Here is a 22,571-nt window from a genome sequence, read left to right on the forward strand (position 1 = left end):
GTGCACTTTTACTGTAATGTAATTATATGATACAGACAACTTTTAAATGTCATTGGCCACTCAGGTTATCTGGCCTCAAACTGGATACTAAATGATGCACATTGCAGTTACAGATCTTTGACACACGTGTAAAACTTGTCCATCAATCTAATTCACAGTAAAAAAAAACCAGTTAATGATGGTTTCTAACATGGCCATTAAAACAATAAATTTTTACTATCTCTTCCCTGACAGTTCTTAAAACTGCAAATGCATAATAGCTTTTGTTAGGGAATCATAAACAGTTCATCAAAGATTAAGGTCCATTAAAGCTATCATTACATTGTATTTACTAACTATTGTATATGGGTCAGCAACATCCTGTTTTGGCAATATCACTCAGCCCTGTTACACCGTCCTCTTATATTCATGAGGAACTCACAATTCTAACTTCTTGAGATTCCTTGTATTTTCTTGCCTTTTTTCCTTCAATAACGAGTTCTGGAACAATGTGGGCTGAATTTTACTGGCCCCTCGAGGTGGCGGGGCGGCGGGGGGACCTTGGTGCGGCCCTCCCCGCCGCTTGACGGCGGCACCCAATTACTATATTCAAAACGGTACTTACCTCTGCAGATTATGCAGCCCACTGCCTCTCAATGCACACTTCCGGACTTTACGTTGAACGGGTGGATGTCACGTGCTGTCCCGTTCCCGAACAGAAAAGCCATCAGAGGCGGAAGGTTTCGCTGGGAAAGTAAGTTCTGATATTCAGGGATCTCACTCTGCATACGTGGAGGAGAGAGTGGGGGAATATTCAGGGGTCTCACTCTGCATACTGGAAGGGAGGAGGGAGGTGTCTTGGATTACTGGAGGGAAAGCTCTGCAGGCATGAAGGGAGGTACTGTGTACCCTCCCTCTGTAAATAGTGTACGCTCTGTGTTTGTTTGTGTGTGTGATGGAGCTGTGCCACTCTCAGTGTTGGCTATGATGGGCAGTGCCATGCCACACCACATAGTTGATCCATGAAAGCACCTGATGTACCCATCAACACTGATCCCTGCCCTGTTAGGAGTCTTCGAATGAATGAAGGGTTCAACTTTATTTATCACATGGAAATGGGTATGGCTCATTCTAGATTGTGTGATCCGCTTCTTCTGAGGACTTGTATGCACCGGAGCCAAAATCAACAGGCAGGTGCAGTCCACGTAGAGGCCCCTAGTCGTGAGCAGCAGCCCCCAAGGAGAGCTCGCCATTACAGTCGCCGTGCATCTACAGGCCCCACATGACATGCCATCGGATGTCAGAGCACCAGTGTCAGAGGCGATTGTGCAGGTTGGGTGGGTGGTGATGCGTCTCTGTGCCCTGCTCAAAGATGAGCTGCAGCCCATGGGCTTCAGTGGACATCCTATGCCTGCGATCCTCATAGTGGCAGCGGTTCTCAAGGTTGACGCCTATGCAGCTTTTCAGGGGCCCATCGGAGGACTTTGTGGGGTCACACAGTCAGCAGTGCACTGCTGCATCAGGGAAGTCACCGATGCCCTGCACCGGAGGGCCAGTGAGTATGTCCACTTCAGGATTGACTCTCACAGCCAGGCCCAGAGGGCCATCGGTTTCAGCAACATTGCCGGAGAACCATAGGTTTTAATGTTCATAGACTGCACCCATGTGGCCATCAGGCCTCCCGCCAGGCTACCACCTACAGACAGCACCATTAAAGGAATCCTCTCAATCTAGTTGCAGCTGGTATGTGATCGCCGGAGATGCTTCATACAAATCTGTGCCCGCTTCTCAGGCAGCTGCCATGACACTTGGGCCCTGCGCCAGTCCCAGCTGCAACTGCTGTTCACTGAACTGGCTAAGATGGAGGGGTGGCTTCTTGGAGACAAAGGCTATCCCTTGCAGACATGGCTCCCAACACCAGTGGGAGATCCCATCACTGCTGCAGAGGAGAGATACAACATCAGCCACTGAGCTACAAGAGCCACCATTGAGCAGGCGATCAACAAGCTGAAAAAGTGCTTCCAATGCCTGGATGGATAGGGTGATGGCCTGTACTATGGACTGAAAAGGCCAGCTCCTTTCTTTGCTGCTCGCTGTGCTCTGCACAACTACCCACCCAATAGGGGGCAGGCCTGGCAGGATGAGGAGAGACGTCAACAGAATTCCTTCACCGACTATGAGGATGCTGAGGACCTACAACAGGAAAGGCGCATGTGGGGGCAGATGGCACCCAAGCTCGGCATGCAGGGCTAGCAGTGAGCTAAGAATGTATGGCAGTGGCTTATCAGATAAAGGCTCTCTGCTCCATAGGAACCGACATGAGCTCTGCAAGCCACACATCACTCTCGTTCACCTGCTGTGCGGCAGTCCACATGTGCAGCGTCCCTGTGTAAACCATTAGAGGCAGCAGCTGACTCAGCCAATGTCTATGTCACTGCACACGTGGAAATATTCATGAGTAATGGTAGCATGGCAATGATGTTATTTGTTATTGCATACGTTGGCTCTCCTGAAGGGCCAATGGTGCAAAGGGATATGACATTGGCGTTACATGCTGGCACACATCATTCACACAGAGAAAAGGACACACATGTTGGTGAGGAACATTTTGTGAAAGACATATTTACATTGCTGTGACACCCGTGCAATCCCTTTGTTTCAGTGTGTTCTTGGCAAACGCTTGAGAGTGCCCTTTCTCGGTGCAACGTCTGCGCTAGCAGCCTGACTGGAGGAAGGCTGCTGATCTGATTCCCTTTTGGCTGCGGATGGCTTTGGCACTTGTACCCCGTGCACACGAGGCCTAGCCGGCCCCGGCTGGCTGGGGGAGTGCTCGTTCATCCCCTTCTGGCATTGGACCCATTGATGCCAGATGGCCCCATGGCTACTCACCTCCTCTGCCATCTCCAGCCAGACGGCCTTGTTCAGGCAGGAGAGCCTCTTCTTACTGTCACTGGTGAAAAGGACCTCCTGCCTTGCCCACACAGTCTGGAGGAGAGCGAGCAGGGATGCTTCGCTGCACTGTGGGGCCACCCTAGAGCTCTGCCATCCCAGGCTTTTGGTGTGGTCCTTTAAATGCAAAGGTGACTTCACCGTGTAACTGCTCTAAGCTCTGGCTACAAGGTTTGCCTTGCACTTGTTTGACAACCAATGCATGACTAGTGAGGAAATCTGTGCTGTTGTCATGGTTTTTCAACTATTACACATTGACTTATGTTCACGAACACTTTGCTTCTGCAGTAGTTGATCATAGTTATTGGTGTAATATTTCTAGTTAGCAATGCAGCTAGAATATGAACACGTCCCTTTTTTTAAAAAACAAAGATTGTTTAATTGCGGTTACCTGTATTTTCACATAACAGCTTCCAAATGCATCTTAGTCTATGGCTTTTCACACTCAGATGATTAGAAGCCCATAGTATGTAAATATTCTTCAATTATGGTTTTATTTCAGTTGTGTATTTGCCTTTTATTTAGATCCCACGTCCTGGAATGTGCGAAATTAAGATTATTCACCCAGGTGCGGCACACCTACCAGAAGCAATGTAACACTTGAGTGGAAGAAGAGAATCGCAACTTCACAGGACGCTGGGACACAGCAGGGTAAGTATGTGGCAGCAAAGCAGAAAGTGCTGGGGAAGCTCTGTGAACTTGGTCACAAACCTGAAAGTTAGCTCTGCTTCTCTCTCCACAGATGCTGCCTGACCTGATGAGTTTTTCCAGCACTTTCTGCTTTGATGACCGATTGACAGCAGCCCCTTTCTTCAACAGCTCTGCAACAGTGAGGTAAGTATTTCTTTGACAGCTGTCAGGAAGCAGGTGCTGGGGCACTTTAAATAGGGCCCCAGCACCTGCTGCACAGCTGTCAAAAGGTTCTTCACTGCGCCAGATGTCCCACCTCTCCCCACGTAATATGGGGGCGGGGGGGGGGGGGGGTGCGGCACGTTGCAGCAATGCAAATGAGCCTCCATGCGTAATATCGCGGGGACTCGGTGGCGGCCGCTGAATGCGGCATGCCGCCGAGTTCAAAGGGCGTCGGTGGCGCCTGCATAAAATTCAGGCCTTTGATTGCAAATGGATAGCAGCGGAATTGCGACATTTATATAGAAGTAAACATCTAGAAACTTTCAACATATCACTGAGCTTGTGTCCCAAGTGAAAGCAATGCGTGCCAGAGCGTAGAAATTGAGACATTCCCGAAGTGACTTTTGCCATTTTAAAATGAGTTTACATAACACAAGCCTTTAAACTGGTGTTTAAAATAATCTAGCTGCTAGGTCATTTTAAAACACTAGGTAAAGGCTTGGAGCACAGAAGTCCAACCTGTTCGCTTACAAGGGCCATATTACAATTCTTGTCTTATATAGGGGCCGGTGAGACAATTTTGGAATGATAAAGGCATTAAAAAATTATCTTACTATTAATCAAAACAACAACAAATGTGCATTTCTGTGAAGAAGTTTTAAATGATAAGACTAATTTATTGACTTACTTTCTCATCACTATTTTGGACACTGATTTAGTGAAATACGGGGCATTTTTTTTTTGTTTGCACAAGTGGACAATATCTGCCTGCACACTTCTTGTAGCGATGTGGCGTATTCTGGATAGATGTCCATTTGTCTCTCTCTCTCTTGCCCCCCTTTCTCTCTCTCTGTCTCCCCCTCTCTCTGTGTCTTCCCTCTCTCTCTGTGTCTTCCCTCTCTCTCTCTGCCTTCCCCGTCTCTCTCTGTCCTGCCCCCCCCATTCCCTCTCTGTCCCCCTGCTCTCTCTCTCTCCTCTCTGTCCCCCCCACTCTCTCGGCATGTTCCAATTTTTTTTGGAAAAGCCTGCTGGAAAACCCCGAATCTGCCCGAAGTTTGGAAACCACAGTTCCTGCTCTTGGCACCTGTCGCTGTGAAACTAACAGTTGCGATTTTTTTTAAAAGCCAGTCTGGTCGGAAAGAAAAAGCCAATGGGAAATTTCTCATCCTTGAAATTACCAGTCATGGACCTCAAATTTTTTTTTTACCACAGACACGTTGCCGACCCCTGCTGCATACCGACTCCAAGTGGCTGAAAGCTGGTATAGAAGGTTGAGCCTAATCTGTTCCCTCTGCCACCAGGCCTATAGTTTGTGCTTTATGGAGGAGGATATACTAGTGGTTCTGGTCACATCTCATATGTGGGTCCACTGCAGATTCCAGTGAAGCTGCCACATCCTCCATTGATTCCTCTAAAATGGAGAAAGATTCCCTGATGTCACTGCAAATGAGGAATGTACACTCCAGTCACAGCTGCATTCAGCCACTACTTGTCCCTCTCCCGATTGTCTCCCACCAACCCTTCAGGACTGTCCTTATGACCTTGCCTGGTATTTGAGTCAGTAGATCTTCGGGCCTGTTGGGACTAGAAAACTGCCGCTGCGGAAGTGACTGGCACCTGTAACGCGACAATAATAAATAAATAAGGCCGGCGAATCAGTTTCCTGTGTTCCCGCTGCTGACTTCTTTGGGAGTGTCTGATGTCCACAGAATTGTAATTGCTCCCTGATTCAGGTGCTATCCAATTTGCAGACCACAAACTTTTAGGAACAGGTACAGAAATCAGCCCCAATTGCCTACCTTCTCACCATAATCTTCAATTCCTCTCCTCTTCAAAAATATGTTCAGTTGTCTCTTGTGTACATCTTTATTCTCCGTTTTAATAGCTTTCCCTGGTAACTTATTCCACAAATATATTACCTCCTGCGCGGAAATTTCGGCCTGACCTTCCTCATATGCCTAAGGTACTAATTTTGTACCTGTATAATCCTGGTAATTCAGCTCATCACCATTGTGAACAAATTTGCCTGGTTTAATTTTGTTCTTTCCCATCATAATCTTAAAGACTTCAGTTAGACCACCTTAAAAGTCTCTTTTTCAGAAAAAAAAAGAGCTCAAGGTGCCTAACCATCCCATATAATTTAACATCCCATTGCTCAGAACAAGTATAGCTTCAAGTGCACTGATATACTTTCTCTGAAAAGTTGAGCAGAACTGCTCAGAGCGTTCCAAATCGACTATGACCAATGCTTTGTAAATCTGCCACCAGGCGACTTCAAATATCTCTCTTTCTGATTTTCTTTACATCTAAATAAACAGGCCAACAAAAATCATCAGTTAAGTCATATGGCCTTATTGCTAGCAACTGCTAACAGGAATTCCATCTTCACATTGCCAATTTAAAATATATTACAGAGTCAGTAGCAAAAGATATTTAGACTGGCTCTGAGACAAATTATTAAAATGAGCTGTTTTCAGGGTATCATGAGAAGCTTCACTGGACTGAATGGAGAAAGAAACGAGTTCAATCCTGAATTCATTATGCAAATGAGAATAACAAAAATTTAGTTAGCATCCCTTCCCCATTACACACAGAATTAGGTCTAAAACAAATTATATGCGCAAAATATTGTTGAAACATTGAATGAAATGTCTCATTCTCAGAAGAACGACAGTGACAAAATTTGACAAAAACAAAATTTGAAATAGAGAAAAAAGATCAAGAAATAAAAAACAGACAGAAAAAAATGTAAGCTGAGAATAATAAAGTAAGAACAAAAATATATTTGGATATATCAGATTTAGCATTTGCATTACAGGTGTGTGGGGAGGGGGGGAGGTGTGGGGTTGGTGCAGAAAATAGAGACATGTGACCAGGCTGTGTATGATCATGCTGCAACAGCATCATCACAGTAACAGGCGCTTAAGTCAGAACTCCAGGTTTCTGCCAAGCATAGAGAAGCGGCTGCTGTACCTCAAGATTCAGTATCAATTTGAAAATTCTCCACAGAAGGCCAACAATAAAAACACCATTACTTCTACCACTGGAACTATCCCTCAGGATGCTGTGATGCTGTTCCTTGTATGGAGAAGTTTAACATATATAGTTAAACATTGCTTGCTGAACCAGGTACCCATTCAGATATCAGTACCAGATTCATCTGTGGTTGTAGGAAATACCAGGATTGATTTGCTGAAATAACTGACCTTGCTGTGGTTCTGTCTTACTCCACCCTGTTGTTATCACCTAATGAAGAACAGGAAATAGTAGCACAGTGGGATAAGCACTGAATCTAGCACAGAAGAGTGGGATGAAAGTTCCCTCTCTATGGTGGGTGTAAAAACCTGAAATAAGTCGACTTTGGGCAGATTTTACCCAGTTCTGTGTGGTTATAGGTCCACAGCACAAAACAGCCCATATTTTGGCACACATTGTCCATCACACTCAGTAAAGTTGCTCTGATAACTGGTGTGAGAAATGGAAAAGTTCACTTTGGTGCAGTAGGGGATACTTATCTGAGGTTGGATTTAAGGAGAACAGGGGAAGATGTACTCAGTATTTGATGATGTCATACCTGATTTTAGAGTCCCATCTAAAAAGTTCAGAAAAAAAAGTAAATCTTTAGAACTTGGAAAGACTGAAAGCAATGAACAAAAAGCTTTGTTTACTTTCTCAAAGCCAAGCAGCTAGTTAAAAAAAAGATTCTGGAAATTATTTTAGAAAGCGCAAATGTAGCAATTGATGCATACACATGCCACCTTAAAATGAAGGTGGTAAGGTAATCATGCAAAATATACTTAAATCTTCGTTTCACCTGACTTTTTTTTATTTTGGTTTACATTGCTTTAGGAATGTAAGAGGAAGAATGGGAAGTTTGATTACAGAGAATGTACAGAACAGAAACAGGCTATTCAGCCCAACTGATCCATGCCTGTGTTTATGTTCCACACAAGCCTCCTACCACCCCTTTCACTTAACCCTATTAGCATAACCTTCAATTCCTTTTTCCCTCATTGGGTTTATCCAGCTTCTCCTTAAATGCATCTATACTATTCTCCTTAATGACTGCATAAAGCTCTGATTGAGACTGCCTGTGAATTCGAAAGGGATGGATTTAAATCAGTCCTGCCTTTTAAATTGTCTATCTATATTTCTGAAGAGTCACAGACACCTTTTTCAGAAATGATTTCAATAAATTGTATCAAAAACCTACATGATCTGTTTTTCCATTATTTGGAAAAATCACGTAATGTGTCATCCCAAGTACGTAATCCCTTTTCAAGCATGCACACCTATTAAGGCCCTCCACCCACCCCACCCGCACCGCCACCGCTGCCTCAGCCACTAACCATTAACCACCTATTGCCAGTTTAACTCTCCTGCAATTCTTGCATACTGTCTCGACAAGCACTCAGGTAGTGGTGTATGGGTGTAGTCTAACATTATGAGTGATTGGGAAGGGGTTTGGCCCCAGTATCAGCCTGGATATAACCTCAGGTGTGGCTCAGTTGGTAGCACATGCACCTCTAAGTCAGAAGGTTGTGGATTCAAGTTCCAATCCAGGTCTTGAGCACAAAGATCAAGCCTGATACTCCAGTGTAGTGCTGAAGGAGTGCTGCACTGTTAGGGATGCCATCATTTGGATGTTAAACTGAGCCCCCGTCTGCCCCCTCAGGTGGGTGTAGAAGAAAACATAGCACTATTTTGAAGAGAAGTGGAGTTACCCCCTGTGTTCTGCCGAATATTTATTCCTCAACAAACATAAGAAAAAAAAATATCTGGTTATTATCACGTTGCTGTTTATGGGAGTTTGCTGTATGCAAACTGGCTGATGTTTTTCAACAATGACTGCACTTCAAAAGTACTTCATTGGATGCAAAGCACTTTGGGACGTCTGGTGGTTGCGAACAGCACTATATAAGTGCAAGTCTTTTTTTCTTTTTTCTTTAGAAAGAAAAACTGTTCCACATGGATGTTAAATTTAAAATTTGAAAAAAGAAATGCAAAGTTTCCACACGAACATGTCTGATGGAATGCACCCTGTGTAAGTGGAGTGCTTCCACAAAACTCAGCGATTCTGCAACCTGAATCCAGATTTGAAAGCAGGTCTCCATTGAATGGTTGCATTTCTTGTGTTGAGCATCAGCAGTAGGATGCTCTTAAAAAAGCTATGTGGCTGGATTTTACCTTAGGCTGACAGGAATTCACCACCGACGTAAAGGTCGGTGGCAAAACCGCTTCCGCCTAGCCCGGGGATCCGTCCCATATTTTACGTGTCCCCAAGCTCTAATTGTCGCGAGGCGGGACTTCCACCCACTTGAGGGAGGAGGTCACGCCTCAGTGACCTGCCAGCCCATCAGCGGGCCGGCAGCTATTTGTCCCAGCAGTGCCACCGGGAGCAGTGGCCACTGCTGGGACTGCAACCCAGGTGACACCATGGAGCCTAGAGACGAGGCAAGTTGGGCTTGCTTCACCAGAGGGATTGGTCCTTCCCTGGTGAGGCTGGAGTGGTCATTTGGGGGGAGGGGGGCATCCTAGGTCCCAGGGGTGGGTTGGTAGGCTGTGTCCGACTGCCATGGATCCCCCCCGGGGTCCGGAAAGGTTGGCAGCTATTGCTGGACGGCCTTTCACGTCCCCAGCATGCCTGCTTGCCACGGATAAAATACCCGTGGAGGCGGGCGAGGGCCCTTAAGTGGCCACTTAAGAGCCTTGATTGGCCTCAGGCGGGCGAGCCGTTTCCCCCATCCCCCCACCGTAAAATTGACCGGAGGCGGGAGTGGGGCAGGTAGTGCTCCCGGAGCCTCCCATTCAATTTCACGCCGCCCCCACGCCACCATCCAACCTGCTGGGGCGACGTAAAATTCAGCCCATGGTCTTCTTTTGTCTTCATATTTTCTAGTGCTTACTGCTTCACAGCAGAATCTATCTAGAAGAAAGTGAACTATATGTGATCAATGACATCTATTACGAGAGCGAATTCTGCAAAAAGACTAGAGAAGCCCACAAGTTTCTCTCATCATTTTTCCTTGCTCTTGAAGCCACTCACATTCAGCTGATGTGAAAAAGGCATCAAATAGAGCAATTTAGTAAAACAGCTTACAATGAAAAAGTACCAATTAACTCGTACCTATGCTAAGCTTTCACAGCGAGCTTCAATGATGGTAACCTGTCCAGTTTTAAAGGCTAAAATAATAAACATGATTGAAAATTCGCAATAGACTTGTCATATCAGACTACCAAAATGCTTGTTGAGCCACTAAATCTCAATCCTTAAAGCTTGTTCAGTTAGTCATTTTCATCCCCATTATTGTTACACCAAATACGCTGTTCGATCTCAACACTAAGGTCAAAAGTAAGAAGACAACAGAAAGACAAAATGGGCACTTATGTATTGTACTAAAAACATTTTCAGTGGGTCACTTAATGAGTAGTTAGCTCAGCTGGGTACCTATAATGAAGCTAAATTTGATCTTGGATATTAGTGAATGCTGGTACCTTATGTCTCAGATGGCACAAATGTCATCAAATTTCAGTATTAGAACTAAATTTCAGGAAAATGCGGTACTGCACCACTCAACGATGATTTGCGGAGAGAAATTGATATTTATCAAGTTCTTGCTTCTAATGGCAGATAGGCAGAGAACATTAAAACTTCTAACCTTGGTTACATTAACATACTTTTCAGATGGAACATTTTCAATAATTTAAATTACTTCCACTTTTCATATTGAGTTCCTGAATTGCACGCTCCCTGTCACACAGATTCCAATGTTGCTATGCAGAGAAACCATCTCCAAGTAAAGCATTTTATGCCATCATTTAATCAGTAGACCAGCCCTCCCCAATCCAGCTAATATGGAAAGTACTGACAGGATGAAGCTTCATTTAAATGCAATAAATGGGCTGTCTAATGTAGCTGAAACTTCAAAGTTAATCATTCTCAAATCAGCTTTTAACAATAACACGGGATTTTATCAACAACTGTTTTCACTTAATTTGAAGTTGACAAACTCATTTGTTGCGAGGATCAAAGGTCAGTGGCAACCATTCATGCGCAAGAAAAACCCACAGCTGTAATATATATAATTAATCTTTCTGACTATATTGCTTCTCAGCAGTCATTCAGTTGCTTTCAAGAAACCACCTGTTTGATGCATTTTTGGTGAGGCAATCAAATCCAATTTCCTGCTCAACTTTCACGTATGGCAATTCACAAAGGACATAGACGGCTGTAGTCCTAGTCATACTTTGCCAAGAATTTTTTTGATCGTTTGTAGGAGTACAAAACAATTCCTCCTTTAATTCTCCTTGTTCTCAACAGATTAAAGTTTATAACTATTATTGCATTATAAAACGATCCGAAGAATTTGGAACCACCAATAGAAGATGTAATAAATATCAAGGACTGAAATGGCAATGATTCATTTGCTGGAGGTACACAATGGTAATCAGTGCCCAGATTTACCAACAATTAATTTAAATGGTTCAAAAATCATGAGCCATGCACACCCAAATTTCCAAAATGTGCAAATTCAGCAGGCCAGGCTCCTCGCTGGGCATGCAATGTTCTGAAAATTGTTTCTGTATTGTAGAACAGACACACCAGATTCTTAGTTAACAGCAACTCTCAATGCTAGGCAGACTACACTAAACTGATTACACTAAATTTATGAGACAGAATTTTTCCAATGCTTTGATGTTCATATACTTAGCTTCCCACTATTTAATCATGTGTGCACACATGGGTATTAGAGTCAGAGTTTTACAGCACAGAAATAGGCCCTTCGGCCCATTGTGTCCATGCCGGCCATCAAGCACCTATCTATTCTAATCCCATTTTCCAGCACTTGGCCTGTAGCCTTGTATGCTATGGCATTTCGAATGCTCATCTAAATACTTCTCAAATGTTGTGAGGTTTCCTGCCTCTACCAACCCTTCAGGTAGTGTTCCAGATTCCAACCAAAATTTTTTTCTCAAACCCCCTCTAAACCTCCTGCCCCTTACCTTAAATCTATGCCCCCTGTTATTGACACCTCCGCTAAGGGAAAAAGTTTCCTCCTATCCACCCTATCTATGCCCCTCATAATTTTGTATACCTCAATCAGGTCCCCCTTCAGCCGTCTCTGCTCTAAGGAAATCAACCCTCGCCTATCCAGTCTCTCTTCATCGCTGAAATACTCCAGCCCAGGCTAACGGACTGGTCGGGTCTGGAAACAAAAGACCCGACAGAAGCACATCGGACCTGAACCCGACACGGCCAGAGTCTTTCCATTCTTTCCCATGCCTGACCTGGCCTAACCATAGTGCACTCACTGTACTTACCATTTTTGGATGGATGAAATGGAAGGAAGCTGCAGGATGAGCGCGATGAAGTCATAGAGACGCTCACTGCGCAGACTCAGAGTCTGTGGAGTCCGGATGCACGTTTTTAAAGTTATTGTAAAGTTACACAAGGACGACTTCAATTATTTACTTGTATCATCAGGATTCAGAACTCTAATTATGTAGAAGATTTTGAAATTGATGGGAGAGGTGAACTAGCTTTTAAAAAATAAAACTAGCCTAGCTCAAGTAAACAGTGGTCCATGAGTTATGGTTTGTTATTCTATACACTTAATGAAACAGAATGATACAATATTTGAAGCTATTCTATGCTACTGTATCCACCTGTTTTACATTGGTAAGATATTGAGCAGAATGGAAGCTGGCAACATCATATAAACTAATCGCAGCCCCCTGAATTGGGGAAATGCAAAGCTCTATGCCTCCCCAGGTCTATTGTCCATGATTTCCAAAATGGTAATTGAGTTGAGAGAAAAAAATATGCAATCTTGTGAACTTGAAAATAAAAGTGAAGAGCAGGCTAAAATGGTCTGGCATGTTGGAGCCTCAATTTGCTTCACCATGGAGTGGCAGCATTCAGGTTTACCAACTCCCTGAGCTGAGTTCTCAACCATGTAAGTATGAGATGGTACTGTGTGAAGGTCAAATTCTGTCCCATTGAGGGAGAGAAATTCAGAGGCAGAATTGCTGCAACCTATTATCGGGCCCTCCAGCAACTGTTTATACACCTAATGGATACAGCCTAAGACCACATTGCTTGCTTGCCTGCTTGGCTGAGACTGGCACATTAGCATGGGGTCACCAAGAAAAATGAAAGGGAGAAATATGTACAATAATATAAAACAGGTGATAGCAAATTGGCAGCCACTTTATAGAATCATAGGCCAGAATCATCTTCTGGCGGGTGAAGGAAGCGGTGCCCGGCCCCCGCCGGCCGCGTGTTGGTGAGCCGCCGCAACGAGGGTTGAATGGATGGGGCGGTCCACCCCCACCACCAACCCCCCCCGATCACGTGGTGGGGGCGGCCCATCCGTCACTGGCAATGGCTTCAGCTGCCTGTGTGCAGGCGCGGACGCCATTTTTAAAGGCTTTTGAGCCCTTCGGGGAGATTTTAAGATTTTGGAAGGCAATAATAAAAACAGTTAGACATGGTACTTTTGGCCTTCTCCCATGCACCACCAACCGCGCCCCCCACCCACCACCAATGATGATAAAATTGAATGGTCTCCCTCTCCAGCCCAAAACAATTTCCTTTTTCAAATGATCTTTCTTCCCCCTCAAAGTGCATAAACTATAAACTTTACCCCTTCCCAACATCCCTTCCACCAAAGAGAAGACTTTATCGCTGCTCCGCCCCCTCCCAACCAGTGTGACGCCTTGATTCCGCGGACGGGGATCGGAAGGCGTGGGAGTGCCAGCCAGCGGCATGAAGATTGCAACGGGACTGGAGGCAGCGGCGGGCATGCAATTAACTCAGGTATGCAAATTTATTTAAATATGTAAATGCCAGGCCTGAGGCTAGATGGCAGGGGGACTGGCATAAGGCTTCTCTGCCTCCGTGAAGATCGGGCCAGGCCCTCATGACGTCGGGGTTGGATGCAGGCCTCCTCCGGAGCAATCTTCAGGCCTCCCCCACCACGGACCCTGATGCCTGGGCGAGAACTAAATTCAGCCCATAGAATCATAGAATGGTTACCACACAGAAGGAGGCCATTTAACCCATCATTTCTGTACCAGCTCTCTGCAAGAGCAACTCACCTAGTCCTAATGCCCTGCCTTTTCCGTGTAGCCCTGCAAATATTTTCTCTTCAGATAACTATCAAATTCACTTTGAAGGCCTCGGCTGAATCCATCTCCACCACACACTCAGGCAGTGCATTCCGGATCTTAACTACTCACTGCATAAAAAATAATTTCCTCATGTTGCCATTGCTTCTTCTGCAATTGCCTTAAATCGGCATCCTCTGGTTCTGGATCCTTCCGTCAATGGGAACAGATCCTCCTTATCTACTCTGTCCAGCCCCCTCATGATTTTGAACCTCTATCAACTTCAAAATCAAAATTGGAAATAAAAATCTAAAGAGGTGTACAATGGACTGCTGACTCGCTATCACTGATTTTACAATATCTCACAGTCAAAATTACTCCCCACTGAGTTAACCTGCAGTTTGCTCTCATATGTCCTTGGTCTAAGTGCCAGTAAAAAAGCAATTTTAGCAGTGATCCGCAAGTTGCCTTTCACTGTGATAGTTTTATTGTCACTGGGTTAATACTTTGGAACACCCCACCTAACACCATTGTGGAAACAGCATGAGTCCAAGGACTGCAGTGGCTCCACCAACACTATCTCCAGGCAGCTAAGGAAGGGCAATGAATGTGGCCTTGCCAGTGTCACCCACATCCTGGGAACAAATGTTTAAAATTGCTAAAGTTAAAAACGTGCCTAGGATTGGCTAAAAAATCATAATTGAAGAAAATAAATGTGACCATGGGTAACTTATGGCACAACACTTGTGTTATGAATTGTTGATGCACACAATTTAACCTAATACTGTACAAAGAAAAATATAAATTAAGAGAGTTTTTTTTAACCTGAAACGTGACTTTCTGGTCAATATGAGTAACCTGGAATTGTTTGGAGAATCGTTCATCTTCGCTCCAGAACAAACGGATGTCTGGTATTCCATACAAAATCATAGCTAGCCGTTCTAGCCCCAGGCCAAAAGCATGTCCAATCCTGTCTTGAGCACCAGCTGCAATCAGAAAAAAACAAAGGCCTTGTGAATATTAAGAACAAAACATCCAGTCACCTATCAGACTACTTAAAAAGCAAGATGTACAATCTTGCCATTAACTTACCAGCTGATGGATCTAAAACACGAGTAGGAAAAAGGCAGAAGCAAGTATAATCTGTACCAGTCTTCATTACACACAGCAACATAAACATGTTTGACAAGAGGCTTTAATTATTTATTACAGATATAATAATGTGGCTCTATCATCTGGTTTGACACCATTTACTTTGATTTGTTACTGTGTTTAGTTTAACCCAACAGGGTTTACAGTACCTTCTACTTGGCACAAATTGACATATTTTGTGATTGATTTAAAGTTAGGTTTAGTCAGTGTGTTTTAAACTTTTTTTGAAGAGGAAAAAACATCTTGAGAAAAGTTTTCATTGAGTACAGCTGTATTTTATTCCAATTTTTTTTATAATGGTCTCTACATGAAATGGTTTGCAATAGTATTAGTAATTAACATTAATTACTGTCCAGAAGCTGGCCGAGCGCGTCTACCCTGAGGCACAGTGTGGCTTTCGTGCAGAGAGATCGACTATTGACATGCTGTTCTCCCTTCGTCAGATACAGGAGAAATGCCGTGAACAACAGATGCCCCTCTACATTGCTTTCATTGATCTCACCAAAGCCTTTGACCTCGTCAGCAGACGTGGTCTCTTCAGACTACTAGAAAAGATCGGATGTCCACCAAAGCTACTAAGTATCATCACCTCATTCCATGACAATATGAAAGGCACAATTCAACATGGTGGCTCCTCATCAGAGCCCTTTCCTATCCTGAGTGGTGTGAAACAGGGCTGTGTTCTCGCACCCACACTTTTTGGGATTTTCTTCTCCCTGCTGCTTTCACATGCGTTCAAATCCTCTGAAGAAGGAATTTTCCTCCACACAAGATCAGGGGGCAGGTTGTTCAACCTTGCCCGTCTAAGAGCGAAGTCCAAAGTACGGAAAGTCCTCATCAGAGAACTCCTCTTTGCTGACGATGCTGCTTTAACATCTCACACTGAAGAATGCCTGCAGAGTCTCATCGACAGGTTTGCGTCTGCCTGTAATGAATTTGGCCTAACCATCAGCCTCAAGAAAACGAACATCATGGGGCAGGATGTCAGAAATGCTCCATCCATCAATATTGGAGACCACGCTCTGGAAGTGGTTCAAGAGTTCACCTACCTAGGCTCAACTATCACCAGTAACCTGTCTCTAGATGCAGAAATCAACAAGCGCATGGGTAAGGCTTCCACTGCTATGTTCAGACTGGCCAAGAGAGTGTGGGAAAATGGCGCACTGACACGGAACACAAAAGTCCGAGTGTATCAGGCCTGTGTCCTCAGTACTTTGCTCTACGGCAGCGAGGCCTGGACAACGTATGCCAGCCAAGAGCGACGTCTCAATTCATTCCATCTTCGCTGCCTTCGGAGAATACTTGGCATCAGGTGGCAGGACTATATCTCCAACACAGAAGTCCTTGAAGCGGCCAACATCCCCAGCTTATACACACTACTGAGTCAGCGGCGCTTGAGATGGCTTGGCCATGTGAGCCGCATGGAAGATGGCAGGATCCCCAAAGACACATTGTACAGCGAGCTCGCCACTGGTATCAGACCCACCGGCCGTCCATGTCTCCGTTATAAAGACGTCTGCAAACGCGACATGAAATCGTGTGACATTGATCACAAGTCGTGGGAGTCAGTTGCCAGCATTCGCCAGAGCTGGCGGGCAGCCATAAAGACAGGGCTAAATTGTGGCGAGTCGAAGAGACTTAGTAGTTGGCAGGAAAAAAGACAGAGGCGCAAGGGGAGAGCCAACTGTGCAACAGCCCCAACAAACAAATTTCTCTGCAGCACCTGTGGAAGAGCCTGTCACTCCAGAATTGGCCTTTATAGCCACTCCAGGCGCTGCTTCACAAACCACTGACCACCTCCAGGCGCGTATCCATTGTCTCTCGAGATAAGGAGGCCCAAAAGAAAAAGAAAGAACTGTACATAATGAGGAGAGAGAAAGGAAAATAATTATATCTCATTAACCCATCAAAAATAAGTTGTTCCAATGACACAGTGAGATTAGTTACTGAGCAGCCGATCCACACTCCTTCAATCTATGCTGAGTTAGCTCATCTCAGCTGGGGTAGCAGTTGAGGTACTACAATCAACTTCTGCATTCCTGGGTTGGAGAGTGTGAAATTAGGTATGGTCCCTACTCTTAATTATTATTCCTTAGAATTTTACAGCACAGGAACTAGCCATTTTGCCCAATAAATCCGTGTCAGTGTCCTTCCACCTTACTTCATCTCACCCTATCAACATATCCTTTTATTCCTTTCTCCCTCATGTACTAACCTAGCTTCCCCTTAAACGCATCTGCAATATTCGTCTCAAATACTCCATGTGCTAGTGAGTTTCACATTCTCACCACTCTGAGTAAAGAGGTTTTTCCTGAAATCCTTATTGGATTTATTATAGTTTATTTTGTATTTATGTCCCCTAATTTTGGACTCCCCCTCAACAGGAATCATCCTCTCTATGTCTACTCTATCAAACCCCCCCATAATTTCAAGTAGCTATCTGGTCACCTCTCAGTCTCCTCTTTTCTGCAGAAAAGAGCCCCAGTCTCTACAGTCATTTGTGATAGTTGTACTGTCTTGGTTCTTGTACCATCTTGTAAATTTTGTTTGCACTTTCTCCAGTGCTTCAATATCCTTTTTGTAATATGGAGACCAGAACTGTGCACGGTAACTTAAGTGTGGTCTAACCAAGTTTCTATATACGTTTTACATAACTTCTCTGTTTTTGAATTCTATTCCTCTAGAACCCTGGTGCTTTGTTTCCATTTTTATGGATTTATTTACCTGCATCACTACTTTCAATAATTTGTGAATCTGTATCCCTAGATCTCTCTGCTCCTGTACCCCATTTAGACTCTTAATTTCCAAGCATTACGTGGCTTCCTTTTCCCTCCCACCAAAATGTTAACACCAGATACTTATCTATATTGAAATTAATTTTCCATTTACACATCCATTTTGTAAGTTTGTTAACGTTGTCTTGCATTTTGTCAAAGTTTTCCTCAGTATTAACTACATTCCCAATTTGATATTGTTACGCCAATATGCTTTGTTGAATGATAATTTTCTTTAATCCACTGAATGGAGACCTGAATTTATATATTTTTTGAAAGACATTTTAAAAAGACTAGCAACAAGGATGACTTTGCTGGCAGCTTAAGATGGCTACCTAATTTGCAACACTGTATCCTACACTGCAATGCCTCTGAGGAGGGAGATGAAATGTCTGCTCATGCCCCCAGCAAGAACCAAGACCCAGGAAGTTTAAAGAAACTACTTGTTCTTTTTAGCAAGAGAGAAATACTGCTAACTGCTATGTTTGGATGACTGTCATGTGACAAGCCCCTCATCTATAGTTTTAAGCTTCTGTCTTTCTGTTGCAGAGAGAGAAGCAACTGGATGCAAATCCAAGTGGGGGTCTCTCCCTCTCTTCATCCCAGCTTGAAAGTTTCCAAATCCTGCTTGTTGACTGACCACCTTTGCATACTCTGGCTACAATCAGAAACCCCATTGGAGGAAATCATCCGCATCGCTGTCTTCAAGATACCAACCAAATCAGTCATCTACCTCTTCAAACTAAAAGGCTCAGGGCCACCAAATTCAGCTAGAAGCCAGCCGAATCACCAAATGCTACAGATTGTATATCCCTTTTTTTTCTATGGACTCTAACTCAACCAATCTACATTGTGTGTGTGTAAACCTCCAGAGTGTGTATGTGAGTGAAATTTGGTGCGTTGTTTATTAATTTTATTTGTTCAGTTTAGGTACAATAGAGTTAACCTCTTTCTTTGTTAACTCAAGAAAACTCTGGGTCCAATTGGTTCTGGTTATGATCATAGCAAGTAAGCAATCAAACACCTACTGAATTGGCCAGTACATCCACTTTAAGAAAGAATTAAACCTGCTGTGATCAAACAAGGAGAGGGAAAAGAGGGAAACCCTTCAACCCCGCCTCACTTGACTGTAACAATATCATCCACAAATTTTGATATACTTCCAATTTCCATGTCAAAATCATTTATCTAAATGGTGAACAACAATTGTCCTAGAACTATAAAACACCAATTTCCACTGTTGTCAGTGTGAGTAACTACCCTTAATCCCTATTCTCTTGTTTTCTGTTTTACAGCCAATTTGCTTTTCATTCTGCAAACTGCCCCCCGACTTCACATGTTCTGACCTTCGTCATGAGTCTGATAAGGTAATAAAGGCCTTTTGAAAGTCCCCGTATATTACATACACTACAACACCCTTATCTACTCTTAGCTGTTACTCCAAAGAATTCAATAAGATTGTTCAAGCATGATCGACCCTTTTGAAATTTATGGTGACGGTTCTTTATTATATTTTTAGTGTCTAGATGTTTTTCTATTATATCTTTGAATAAAGATTCCAGTATCTTTGCTACCACTAACATTAAGCCAACTGGTCAAGAGTTCCCTGGATTTGTTCTATCACCCTTTTTGAATATAGGAATAGCATTAACTGCCTGCGAGATTTTCTGGCACTATTCACTTTTCTACTTATGCATACACATACATACACACTGTGGTGCCCCTGCTACTTCTTCCTTATTTTCTTTGACCATGTGCAGAGGCAATCCATCCAGATCCAGGGTCTTATCTTCTCTAAGTTTGACTAGTTTATCAATTATCTCTTTTTTTCTATCTTTAATGTCTTTATATAATTTTTTAAACTCTTTTTCTAATGTCATGTCAATCCTAGTAAAAATGAGGCAAAGTAACGATTCAATCTTTCTGCCATTTCACTGTTATTACCTGTGAGCTTATTTTGTGCCTCCCTTAATGGTCCTATCCCTATCTTAATGGTCTTTTTGGTATTTACATGCCTGTAGACTACTGTTTCTTTTTATATTCTTTGATTTCGTTTTGTAATTCCTCTTGGACTTCCAGAATCTGCAAATGCACTCTTTATAGTTCTGTAGAATTGATGATGTGAAAAACTTTGGCTAAAACCCTGTCATGCAAACTGGTTGAGCTGCTACTTCTTAAGAAGCAAAGGCGCATCTCAAAAAATGATTCTTTTCCTACTGTGCTATTGGAGCCGGAAGACTCCAAGCAACAATGTTAATGAGGAAGACCGCAGTCATAAGAAAAGTCATAATTGTGATTTTCCAACAACCATAGTTATGCAAGTGAAAATTATAACAGGATATTAGGTACTTTAGAAATTTAAGACTGTAATTATATTGCAGAACCATTTCCTACTAGCTTTTATTTCCACTACCTCACCTCATTCCATGACAATATGAAAGGCACAATTCAGCATAGCGGCGCCTCATCAGACCCCTTTCCTATCCTGAGTGGCGTGAAACAGGGCTGTGTTCTCGCACGCACACTGTTTGGGATTTTCTTCTACCTGCTGCTCTCACATGCGTTCAAGTCCTCAGAAGAAGGAATTTTCCTCCACACAAGATCAGGTGGCAGGTTGTTCAACCTTGCCCGTCTAAGAGCGAAGACAAAAGTACGGAAAGTCCTCATCAGGGAACTCCTCTTTGTTGACGATGCTGCTTTAACATCTCACACTGAAGAGTGTCTGCAGAGACTCATCGACAGGATTGCGGCTGCCTGCAACAAATTTGGCCTAACCATCAGCCTCAAGAAAACGAACATCATGGGACAGGATGTCAGAAATGCTCCATTCATCAATATCGGCGACCACGCTCTGGAAGTGGTTGAAGAGTTCACCTACCTAGGCTCAACTATCACAAGTAACCTGTCTCTCGATGCAGAATTCAACAAGCGCATGGGAAAGGCTTCCTCTGCTATGTCCAGACTGGCCAAGAGAATGTGGGAAAATGGCATACTGACACAGAACACAAAAGTCCGAGTGTATCAAGCCTGTGTCCTCAGTACCTTGCTCTACGGCAGCGAGGCCCGGACAACGTATGTCAGCCAAGAGCGACGTCTCAATTCATTCCATCTTCGCTGCCTCTGGAGAATCCTTGGCATCAGGTGGCAGGACCGTATCTCCAACACAGAAGTCCTCGAGGCGGCCAACATCCCCAGCATATACACCCTACTAAGCCAGCGGTGCCTGAGGTGGCTTGGCCATGTGAGCCGCATGGAAGATGGCAGGATCCCCAAGGACACATTGCACAGCGAGCTCATCACTGGTATCAGACCCAATGGCCGTCCATGTGTCCGCTTTAAAGACGTCTGCAAATGCGACATGAAGTCCTGTGACATTGATCACAAGTCGTGGGAGTCAGTTGCAAGCGATCGCCAGAGCTGGTGGGCAACCATAAAGGCGGGGCTAAAGCATGGCGAGTCAAAGAGACTTAGCAGTTGGCAGGAAAAAAGACAGAAGCGCAAGGGGAGAGCCAACTGTGTAACAGCCCCAACAACCAATTTTTTCTGCAGCACCTGTGGAAGAGTCTGTCACTCTAGAATTGGCCTTTATAGCCACTCCAGGCGCTGCTTCACAAACCACTGACCACCTCCAGGCGCTTATCCATTGTCTCTCGAGACAAGGAGGCCAAAGAAGAAGAAGATGATTTCAGAAACCAGCTTGATTAACTTGCAGGACAGTTTCTATAGCATTTAATCCACTTTAAATGGACATCAGGATGATTTAGGAAACTGCGAGTATACACTTGTTTTACAGTCACAAATAGCGATGATTTACTGGGGCTAGTGTCTTTCTCAGGGGATAAGTGTTTCAGCTACTCTCAACTGGGGCAGCAATATTTTTGGTGGCCAAAATATTGCAGCTTCCACTTCTGACTGAAAACCGATTTGCACTCATGACTTTGCTGACTGAGGCAACATTACCATTGGAGGATTGGTTGAAACCACCTCTTTTGGTTGCGTGCCACTTTTTTTTATACTCACATCTTGCCTCTGAGTTTGGAGCTGCCTTCAACTTCAAAGGTGTGACTATAAATTCAGGCTAAATTCTCAGCATGCATCAAAGAAGTAAATAGATCAATGTTATATAATGGTGTGTAAAGCATTGGGTCTCTGCTACCTCATACAAGTACATATACTTTACTTGTGAACCTATACAGTAAACATTAGCAGGCTTTTCTATCATGAGGTTATCACAGAAAAGGCAGACCTTGTCCTCACTTGATATTCACATTTGCACAACTCCAGAGGCTAGCATAGGATCAAGAACACAAATGCTGGCTTATTTCTCCCTTCCTGGACTGTGGAAGCCAAGGCCAATTACAACATTCTCATTATCACCACAGCTGAGATTAGCTAATTAGCACAGTCCCGGGACCTTTCTGATCTGTAAGGTGTAGTGTAATGTCACAAACCAACTGAATCTTTACCATGCTTCTACTGGACTGGAATATTCCAGTTAAATACAAGGTCATTGCAGCTCAAAATAAAAGTTTTACACCACCCAGTTACCCATAGCGACTGTGTTCTAAACTGGATTAATTGTTTCACCAATTTGGGAATTCGGATTTGGAACATGGCCACAAAGTTATCTGCATCACAACTGCCAGGGCAGGCCAAAAGTAGAGAGAGTAATTGTGCAATCTTATTCTGAGAAAGTGTATTCCAAAACGTAAGTTGGAAAAAGTGTTATCTAAAATTGTGATGCTGTGCCCAGAT

General features: G+C 43.8%; 1 protein-coding gene across 21 annotated transcripts in view; it reads right to left on the reverse strand.

Annotated features, from left to right (window-relative positions):
* fars2 (phenylalanyl-tRNA synthetase 2, mitochondrial) overlaps nt 1-22,571 on the reverse strand; it is a 480,761-nt gene that overhangs the window by 175,651 nt on the left and 282,539 nt on the right. For all 21 annotated transcript variants that reach the window (XM_068054478.1, XM_068054480.1, XM_068054481.1 and 18 more), the window contains one exon: nt 14,716-14,876. In XM_068054478.1, the coding sequence (XP_067910579.1) occupies nt 14,716-14,876 (161 nt within the window). The remainder of the gene's footprint in view (nt 1-14,715; nt 14,877-22,571) is intronic.

This window comes from Heterodontus francisci, chromosome 2 (assembly GCF_036365525.1).
Source record: "Heterodontus francisci isolate sHetFra1 chromosome 2, sHetFra1.hap1, whole genome shotgun sequence".
NCBI lineage: Eukaryota > Metazoa > Chordata > Chondrichthyes > Heterodontiformes > Heterodontidae > Heterodontus > Heterodontus francisci.